Genomic DNA, 10856 nt, shown 5'->3' on the forward strand with positions numbered 1-10856 from the left:
TACAAATGTGTTACCAGAGACCTATCCACATGCAGAAGGAAGACTGTATTTTTATATTTGATAATACAAAAAGCCATACTACAAATAAATAAAAAGACAGGGTATTATGAGACATACTAGGCTTGGGATCAGGCGAGCCCAAACGGGTGTGGGGTAAACAGTACAGTCCAGGACAGCCTATGCAGAACAGGTCCCCAAGCTGGAATGACCCTGCCCAACCCAGAAGACAGTAAGTCAGAGGTAAAACTGACAACTGGGTGGGACTCTAGCTCAGAAGTCACTAGATGGTGTAGTCAGAGTACAGGAACCAGAGAGCTCCTGAGTGGAGGGGGGGGGGGATAAAGGGGCAACGGGATTATGTTGTTAAATCACAGAAAACAGTAGCCACTTCTATTTTGATTACACACAAAAGACACTAAGAAATATTCTGTGATATTGGAGCTACAATATTGTATTATTTGTTCAAGGAGTAAATTTTAATGTATATAGTTCTTAGAGGAATGTCAAGACCTAAGGAAAATTGTTTCTTTTGGTGAGTCAACGGTGTTACACACCATAGTTTATTTAGGGGTACACTTTGTAGTCCATGTGAATGCCCTAGAAAAAAAATCTCTACATCATGACCATGGTTGTTCTGGGGGGATTGTCCTGCACATCCAGGCGCGATCAGCTTCCAAGATTACTACTGTTTCCTTTCAGCAGCCTACTCTTCACGGTAGTGCTCAGACACGACGTATTCTCCATAAAGCAGCATTCGGGTTACGGTTACAGAGAGATGAGTTGCAATGCCCCACAGTCTACGCCCGAAGCACCATGTAAATATGACATGCCTTACTACAAACTCACCTGATTTATTTGAAGCATGTTAAGACAATACTGATCAAACTGCTGTATCCCTCACGGCTCCAAAACACTGGAAAATGAAAATTAAGAAATAAGGTTCAACTTAGTAATTTCAATGACTATTGAATATTTTAAACACATGCTCTTTACCAAAATCAATATAAAATGAAGCTATCTAGATTATTACAGAATTTATATATATGATGATTAAAATGTCCTATATTTGTGCAAACTAACCCAGTAGTCATGTAAGCAAATACATAAAATGTGACTAGTGAAAGCAAGAAAACCAATGTTTACTCTCCTGAATGCTAATTTTAACTTCAGTAAACACCCACGATTAGTGGCCACCCTGACAAGCAGTGACTTAAACCGTCAGTCCCTTCTTGTTCTGGAATTCTTTAGATAATCCAAGCAAAAGGGAAGCTGTCTGCAATGCTGAACACTTCAGATCGACATTTAACATCAAACCCCCTTCCTCCAGACAGGTTTTAAACAACTCTGAACCCATTCCCTCGAAGAAGATGCAACACACACAAGTATTCTCTTTAATGTTATAAAAATAATCGCAATTATGTAGGTGGGTATTTGCCTTTATTATTATCAATACAAAAAGAGTATGCACATAAAGTTTGATTTTTAAAAAGCCACTGGCAATGGGAGAGGTAGCTTGGCAGCTAGAAGCACACACTGCTCTTTAGAAGACTGGAGCTCAGCTACCAACACCCACAGGGCAGCTCACAAGCACAGGTAACACCAGCTCCAGGAGGATCCAACCCCGCTGGCCTTCAATGGCACCTACACCTCTGTGCGCATATCCACACATAACCAGAAATACTATTTTAAATCTCTGTCATGATATACCCACTCCGTTGCTAAAAGTGGATTTACTTTCCTTTGGGGCCTGACACCTTGGTTCTGATTCATTTAATGTGGAAAATCTCTTCTATGTCTATATTTTTAAGTAGATGCCAAAGGAAGGAAGGAAAACACAAATTATAAATAACACAAACTTATAAATAAATAAAACATGGGCTCTCATGATGGGAAAATTCACATAAATTATAAATAATGCACCTATACCTGCTATTATAAAAATTACTAAACCACACAGTTGGAAAGACTAATTCCCATCACTTAGTCAGAAAGTTTTGTCTAATAATTGTACAGCTGACCTCACCCTCAGAAGCAAAGGAGTATATACTCATACATACACACACACTGGTCAATCACTTTCTCAAGATGCAAACTGGAGTCAACCCAAAATCACTGTTAAGTTGGAGATGTGGCTCAGTGGGTAAGAGTGCTTACTGCACAAGCCCGACGGCCTGAGCTCCGACGCCCAGCACCAGGTAAAGTTGGGCACAGCCACATGAACCTGTCACCCCATGCTTGAAGGAAGGATGCAGAGAAGGGGTACCACACTCTCACACTCAGCCTAGCCAAAAGCAGCAGCTTCCAGGTTCATGGGGGAGACCCTACAGAGTAATACAGCAGGTTACCCGACATCATCTTCTGGCTGCTACACACAAGAGCACAGGCATGCTCTTTAAACACACACACGTGTGCACACAGGCATGAGAGCATACACACTTTATAATTACTTTGGAATTTTAAAACATTTCTTACAAGTATTCTCAGCATCCGTATTTTTTATTTCTTTTCTAATTGTTCTTCAAAGGGAATGATATTCACAAAGACCTGGCTACTGGTAATTTTTAGTTTCAGTCAGATAACTTTCTGGATCCTGGTCAAATTACTGTATCTTCGAGGACCCCCCCCCACACCCCGCCTTCTTTAACCTTTAAAAAGTACAAGTGGAAGGCAGCATCTAACAAATATAAGACAGGAGAAATAATCTAACATCATTTTTATGATGAGGTTGCTCATCTGCAGTGAAGGAAGCCAAACTCCTATTGTGAGCTAGAAGGGCACACAGCAAAGAAGCGATAGCAGGGACAGCCAACAGCCAGCAAAGGCGAAGGCCTTCAATCCACCAACGCCAAAAGTGAATTCTGCCAAGAGCCACATGAAAAAGTATGTCCAATTCTGTTTTCAGAAGGGATGGTAGCCCCCACGGAAAGCCTGCAGGCAAACTCATGCACAAGATCAGAGAGAGCAGGGCCTGGTGGCACACACCTTTAGTCCCAGCACTGAGAGGCAGAGGAGTCTCTGAATTTGAGGCTAACCTGGTCTACAAAGCTACTTTCAGGACAACCAAGGCTACCCAGAGAAACCCTGTCTCAAAGAGGGAGGGAGGGAGGGGGGGAGGGAGGGAGGAAGGGAGGGAGGAAGGGAGGGAGGAAGGGAGGGAGGAAGGAAGGAAGGAAGGAAGGAAGGAAGGAAGGAAGGGAGGGCAAAGGAAGCTTAGCCATAGCCATTGCAACATAATGTTTATTGCTTTAAGCCCTTACATTCTGGGATAATTTTATGCAACGATAAATAAGACAGACCAGCAATTCAAATCTAAAATTCAACACTGCTTCGGGGCTTTGGATATCAGCCTAAAATAAAATTCCTGTTCAGTATAAGCAAATGAAAATATTACGATGCAAAAAGACGGAAAAGTGATAAATTCTAAAACTCAAGTATTTCTATTTTTAATGTAAAAGTTAATTTGAAAGTTACCATTATAGAGACTCCCAACTGTTGGATGTCCTGAGACAAAGTGACAGCAGTGAACAGTGCTGAGTGACATCTTTGCCAACCCGGTTCAGGGAGCATGGAAAAGGTACAGAGGGGAAGAGTGCTCTACACGCTGCCTCTGGACACGACACAGCCATGGTACCATTAGCTCGCAGCACCTAGGGCCACCTGCCCAAGACCAACCCAGTCAGTAATTCCAGCACGAACCAAGAAGGGACTCTTGAGATTCCACCTCTCTCTGAGAGGCGCTATTAGCAACTGAGAGCCGGCTGCTAAAAGAGTCATTTTTCTTTGGGACTGTCGGCTGCCCATGTTCATGCAGGAAACTCTAATTGGACTCTTAGGGTTATTTTAAAAAAAAAAAAAAAAGAGGAGGATCAGAAGAAAGAAAAAAACATGAAAGTGGGAAGGGCAAGCATTGAGAGGGTCCAGGGAAATGAGACGAGGAACTTGAAGGTCATGTGATCAAATTACAGTGTGTGTATGTGTGTGTTCTATGAAGTTGTCAAAGAACACATTCAATCTACTTTTAGACGTGCAGCATTCCTCTCCTCAAATGGTGTTAAAATACACACGCCATAACTAAAACCCAATCAAGCATATACAATTGAAATATACAATTGAACAGAAATAATTGGAGGCATGGGGGCTCGAAAGAGGGCTCTGGGGTTAAGAGCATCTGTTGGTCCTGTAGAGGATCCAGGTGCAGTTCCCAGCACCCACAGACCACTCCCAACCACCTGTAACTCTGGTCTTGAGCACCTGACACTGTGCTTACCTCTGAGGACACTGCACACTTGTGAGATATGTAGGTGGGAAAACACTCAGATGCAAAATATTTAAATTTAACCTTTAAAAAAAGGAAAAAACAAGTTTTGAAAGATGTAGGTATAAATAAACCATTAAAAAGATCTGAGTGATTTGGTGCCTTTTCTCTTCTAAAGCTTAGCATTTATTAATCCCTCATCAACTCTGTGACCCATCATTTTTTTATTTAGTATTATGCCCAGTCAGTAAAAATATTTATATACAGACCTGTATGTATTCCTTCAAGACTAGAGTGTGGCGATGTGGATTACTTTAAGAAGGAAGATACTGACATATGTTCTTAAATTCTAATCTTGATATATAAAAGATTTTTTTGAGATTACAAAAATAAAAACACTGGGCTGGAAAGATGGCTCAAAGGTTAAGAGCACTGGCTGCTCTTTGAGAGGTCCTTAGTTCAATTCCCAACACTCACCTGGTGGCTCACTACCATCTATAATTTTAATCCTGTGAGATTAGAAGCCATCTCCAATATACATCTCAAATGTACATGCATACAAAACACTCATAGACATAAAATAAATAGTTTTTTAAAAAATGAAAACATCCATTCATTTGAAAGTATATATTCTATAAGCCTTTCACTATTAAAATGAGCCACATAAACACTGAAACATAACTATTATGTCTTTAATAACACTGTTAATTGGATACCATTCTAAAATTATTCATTTTTCATCAAGCAAGCTATCTATATTAGATTTATATCAATATAAAAATTATTTATAACTGTACCATGGACAGCTCAGAATTCCAAAGCAGCATACATTTTTAAAACTTGGTTTCTTCTTTAAAGATATGCCCAGTTTCCTGTCCTACATTTTAAACAATATGATTAAGAAAAATCCAATTATAAATGTCAATATTTCCTAAAAGCCAGTGAAAGTTTCTGAGCACAGAGAAGTTTACTCAACTATGCCAGTTAAAGTAAAAGGGGGAAAAACACACAAGACACAAGCCTATGACGTGTGCCATCCTCATTTAACCCGTCAGTTGAGATGGAGGTCCGATATCCATCTCTCTAGAGGTTGGGTTATCTACAAACAGCCACACGCACACTGCGGTGATTAACATCCACACTAAATTATGAAAGCTCTGCCTTCTTACATTTTTTTCATGGGCTGTAGTGACACAAGCCTAGCATTTGGGAAGTGGAGGCAGGAGGATCAACTCAAGGTTATCCTTGGCTCCAAGCAAACTCAAGGGAAACTTGGGTTACAAGTCTCAACGACAGCAACAAACGTCAAGCGTTTAACACCTAGGGCATCTAGAACTTTAGGGAAATATTCGAAGTCGACCAATGACATAAACATAAGCCGTAACTATTATGGGTAGTACTCCCCTGATATTTTCTGGAACACCTACGAGACACGGTGTTTCATATGACTGATCATGCAGCACATCTCCATGCAGTCTGGTACTAACAGACAGTTCAACTCCACGAACATACATGATCAGACAGACACAAAGCACTCAGCATAAAAGAAATGAAGTAAGAGCTAGGTACAGTGGTTCAGGGAGGCTGAGGTGGGAGGACTGGGAGCACAGGGACAGCTTATCGCACACATCATCATCATCATAATAATAATAATAACAATAATAAATAGTGAGATGGAGTCAGGCTGTGATATATAGCCCAGTGCTAGTGGTTTCCGAGCCTATGGGAGGATCTGGGTTCAAGCTCTAGCACCACAAGGAATTGTAAGAATACTAATGAGGGGGCTGGAGAGACGGCTCAGTGGTTAAGCACTGGCTGCTCTTCCAAAGGCCCTGCCTGGGTTTGACTCCTAGAACGCACACAGCAGCTCACAACTGTCTGTAACTCCAATTCCAGGGAATCCAATGCCCTTTTCTGACTTCCATGAGCAAACATGGAAACTCATGGAAGCCAGAAGAAAATACAGGTGCACATGGTGCATACACATACATGGAGGATATATATATATATATATATATATATATATATATATATATATATATAATTTTAAAAAATACTAAAAAAATTAGGAACAAAAACAATTCCAATATTTTTACCAACTACTCATTCTAGGGCACTTTCTGTACTGTTTTGTATTTAAAACTTTCATCACTATCCTTTTTACTTTTAATGTTTATTTTATATTTGTGTGTGCATGTGTACATGTAAGTGGGGACATTAAAATGTCACTGTGGGAATGTGGAGGTCAAAGGACAACTTGTAACAGTTTCATCCAGGGCCCCATATGATGCAGAGAGAATTTACTCTTACTGCATAGCCCTTAAGCCACCAAGCCTGGTGACCTGAGTTTGGTCCCCAGGACCCACATGGCAGAAGACAACAGTTGCCCCCTGACCTCCACAAGTGTGTACAGGCTTGGTGATGAGGTCTGACTCACTGAGCCATCAAGCTAGTCCTATCTTATTTTTGTTATTGTGTACAAAAGCAGGCCGCATTCTTCCCTAGAACTTCATTCCAGGCAAACCAAGTAAGGTTTTCCATGTTGAAGTATCTAGAAGTGAGGGGTTATAATATATGTAGCATACGCATACATATATTATATGTACATATGTGGGGTGGGGGAATTTGTGTGTGTGGCGGAGAGCAATTACTAATTGGCATAACGGAAACTAACAGGTAAACCTGGACAAAAGTTACGTGGGTATTCTTTGTATTAATTTTTGCAACTTTCCTGAAAGTTGACATCGTTTCCAAACAGGAAATTAAAAATTATATTACCTACTTGGGTTGTATAGCAACATTTTCAAACACAAAACACTGTTCCTTAAGGAAAAAGAGTAATGTGTGTGGAACAGTACACTACAGCTGGCCAGCTAACCACTGGGAAGTAAGTTTGCTACAGCAGTGCCAGGCCATGCCATGAGGGAGAGATGCCCAGGACTGGCACTATGGCCACACACACCATGCATGCAGTTGGGCATGACCTGATTTGCACAATTCATACAGGCCTACGGCTAATCCATAATCGAGTGATATTTCGAGTTTCTAGTAAAATAAGATAAAGACTTGCTACATTAAAAACACAATCTAGCAGAGTCTTAGTTTTTTTTTTTAACTGAATTAGACTTTTCCACTATAGTTCAGTCAATGACAGTATATTTGAATCCTAAGAAAGGATGGGGGAGAAACACCCTACAGTGTTACCACCTTTTAGCATGTCCAACATTGTTTTTATTTCATGCTATCCCTCAGAAAAGGTAAGAATACATCAGAATCCAAGAAGGCATCAACAAAGTTCCCAACACTGTAAGATCAAGCTCTCAATAATGAAGGCTTCCGGTTACCGGAGTATCTTTAAAGGATACTCTCTATCATCACTTTTGCAAGACCCATCCCCTTTCAGACCTACTGCGTTACTGCCTAGTCCACCCTCATTGGATGCTCCATCGTCACTCAAGAAGTTCTAAGCTTTTGAGGGGTGGCATAGGGATCCATAATGAAAACCACTCATAAGGCGAGATTTTGTACCTAATAATTGCAGGGACTTTCAGAGCTCGCCCCCCACCCCCATCCCTCAGCGCGTTCGCCCACCAGGCTTTCGTTCCCACCCCCTACCCAGGTCTCCTAGTTCAATCGCCTCTGCGGAACCAGCTCCGTTCCCCCACCCCACAGAGACCCCCAGAGACCCGAGCCCCTGCCCTCACAGCGGATCCCGCAGCCCAGCTTTGTGCCTCACCCAACTCCCCACGCCCCGGCAAGGTCACTACCGCCAACTACCCCTTTAAGCCGAGCCGTCACGGTCCCAGTTCGCAGGAGGCTCGGCGGAACTTGCCTGTCATAGGCTATATTTTGTCCCCTCGGCCCCACCTCCCTTCCCCATTCCGGAGAGTTACGTCTTCGCCACTTGCCCATTCTACAGAAATAGCCACGGCCGCCGACCGAGGCCCCGACGCCCCTGCAGGGAAGGCCCCGGGCGGCCGCCCGCCCTCTCGCCGCCCCGCGCCCTCCCCGCTCGCGCCGGGCGCCCCCGCCCCGCCCCGCTCCGCCCCGCCCCTCAGGACACCTGTGCGGCCGGCGCGGCACACGCCCCCCCCCCCCACCGCCCGCTCCCCTCCCCCAGGGCGGCCGAGGGTAGCGCGGGAGCGAGGCCGTGAGAGGAATGCCCGGCCGGCTCCCTCCCGGCGCTCAGCCTCGGACCCCGCCGGCGGAAGTCGGGCCTGGCGGCGCCGCTCGCACCGGAATTTACCTGCGGGCTGCGGCCGCCCGGCAGACGGCTCCACATTGGCGAGCGCTCCCGAGAACTGACCCCGCTCGGCCGCCGCCGCCGCCGCCGCCGGCTCCCACCTCGGCTCCCGCCCCCCGCCTCCGCCTCCGCCTGCCGCCCTGCGCTCCCGCCGCGCCCTCCCGGGCCCGCGCCGCGCGCCCCCGCCTGCGCCGCCGCGCCCGCGCGCGCCCGCCCACCCGCCCGCGCCGGCCCTCTCTCGCCAGCCCGCCCCGCCTCCCGCCGCGGTCGAGCGGCCTTTGTTCGCCGCGCAGCTCCCGCCCCCTGGTGGCCGCCCGGCCCCCCGCAGTCCCGGGGCCGCTGAGGGGCTAGGGATCACGGGTCACCCCAAGGCCCCTCCCGGGAACCGCTGCGGGGAGCGCGCTGAGAGCACCCCGCAAGGCACGGCGCCCGCCCCGCGGCTGCAGAGGTACTCCAGCACCGGCCTGGCAGCCTCTCCCGCACCCACTGGCCCGCGGCTGTGCCCTGCACGGCAGCCTGGCCCCGACCCTCTTCTCCTACCTTCCCCGGCTCGCTGACTACCCGCCTCTGCTGAGCCGGGGACGCGCGACCATCCCGCGTCCGTTCCGCCGCGGTGCGACGCACGCATCGGCGGCTCCTGCACCTTTTTAAACTGGGGGAGGGAGGAGGGAGAGGATGTTAGCTCTCTATATCAACCTGAAAAGGCTAATAAGCCCTCATCACCTGCTCCTCGGCGTTGGCGGGATGCCCAAGCTTCATTCACTAGAAAAAATAAAAATAAAAATTGTGTGGCTATATGAAGAAGAAATCCTTGCAGCCAAAAATGAGGATCGTCTTAAAACAGTGTCCTAGATCCTTGGTTTTTTTTTTTGAAGAGTGCTAGAAAACTCAAATTACTTGTTCATTCGTCCTGATTTTGATGTGGGTTAGGTATGGCCAGATAACGTCAACCTAGTTAATGAAGATCTATGAACTCAGCCCTTTAAATAAATGGCACCAAAAATAACATGATAATAGAAATCTAGAAATAGAACTGTTATTGTGTTCTGACAAAGTTACCCACTGGCATTATTCTTTTCAGTGTTCCCTCTTAGCATTGTTTGTCTGCCTGGGAAATGTCTGTGGGCCTGTGATTTTAGTCATTTTAAAACCAGCTTTACCAATGAGATGGTGTTGTGGGCCTGTTGCCTTACTGATTACCATGTTTAGAGACAAATGTGGTAACATATGCATAGGCGCAATGACTGTGGGGTAGATCTCCAATGATATGATGTCAGCTCTCTCTTCATTTGCCTTCCGGAAATGTTTCCCATGCTCCTTTCTCACTTTTCACTTCCACCAGCTTTCTCAAACTTTGTGGATTCCTCCCTAAATGGGCACCTCTCCTTGATGAATGACTTCTAGCTGCAGAAGCTCCATTCAGATTTTCAATGAACCAAATGACTACATGCCCTTTACACCAGGGGAGCAAGCCGCCCACCTCCATGCTTCCACAAACCATTCCCTCTCCCTGCAGTCTATCCTCTCTTCATCCACTGAGCATATTATGAAGAAAGCCATTGAGAAAACGCCTCCCTGGAGAAGCTGTCTCGTTCCTTTAGGCAGGCCACGCTCTTCTCTCGATGCCCTCTTCTCTGACATTGCAAGTATATTACACTGTTTGTTTTCTCGCCTCTCTTCTGCCACACAGTGCATTGCTCTGGGGCTGGCTCTGCCTCATCCATCTCTGTAATCCCAGCATTCAACAGCAAGTGGGTGGACAGTAAGTGGTTTTGAAATAAATTGATGTGCTTATACATTTAGAAGTGACTAGCTCTGAAGTGGTCACAGAGTCCATTCTCTCCAATTCAGATGGTTAGCGTTAACTGGAAACTTCATCCCCGCTGTACCTTTTTCTTCTAATGGATTTTAGACCCCAATTAAAGCAGATACTTTTCAATCATTAGAAAGGAGATTCTTTTTTTATATTGAGTCTGTACTTTCAACTGCTCAACGTAAATAAGTCGGCATGTGAAATTACCTTCGCGTAGGGAGTGGAGGAAGGGCCTGAAGGAAAGTGTGCTGTGGGCGTGGGCATACCTATGTCAAGGACCCAAGGCTCAGACCCATGGGCAACCCCCTCCCCAGGGGTGAGGCTCAGAGAAATGGCCAAGTCTTCCTCTGATCCATGGATGAATATTGATAGTGTGAGAGGAAAACGTCCACCGTAGTCCCTCCAGCCCCCCTCCCCGCTTTCATATTCCTGAATACTGCTCCCCCTACAGAGACTGCTTCTACCAAGATTAGTGAAACCTGTCTCCCTGGTCCATACTGTACAGCTTGCTTCCTTCCTTATCCCATCACAAACCCACCTCTCTG

The 10856-nt window shown here is 45.6% G+C and overlaps 1 protein-coding gene across 8 annotated transcripts in view; it reads right to left on the reverse strand.

Annotated features, from left to right (window-relative positions):
- Stau2 (staufen double-stranded RNA binding protein 2) overlaps positions 1–9100 on the reverse strand; it is a 309083-nt gene extending 299983 nt beyond the window's left edge. Inside the window, exons 1-4 of one of the 8 annotated variants that reach the window (XM_041667870.1) lie at positions 8502–8672; positions 5053–5132; positions 4268–4339; positions 847–913 (exon numbers count right to left, since the gene is read on the reverse strand). Coding sequence is in view for 3 of the 8 variants with exons in the window: in XM_041667873.1 (XP_041523807.1) it covers positions 847–864 (18 nt within the window). In the remaining 5 variants the exon portion in view is untranslated. Of the gene's footprint in view, positions 1–846; positions 914–4267; positions 4340–5052; positions 5133–8501; positions 8673–9038 lie in introns of those variants that run through there. The other 7 variants (XM_041667873.1, XM_041667869.1, XM_041667874.1 and 4 more) reach the window with 7 other exon arrangements.
- Positions 9101–10856: the final 1756 nt, after the last annotated feature.

Source organism: Microtus oregoni, unplaced genomic scaffold, assembly GCF_018167655.1.
Source record: "Microtus oregoni isolate MIOR12 unplaced genomic scaffold, Mior012 000017F_ref0000208, whole genome shotgun sequence".
NCBI lineage: Eukaryota > Metazoa > Chordata > Mammalia > Rodentia > Cricetidae > Microtus > Microtus oregoni.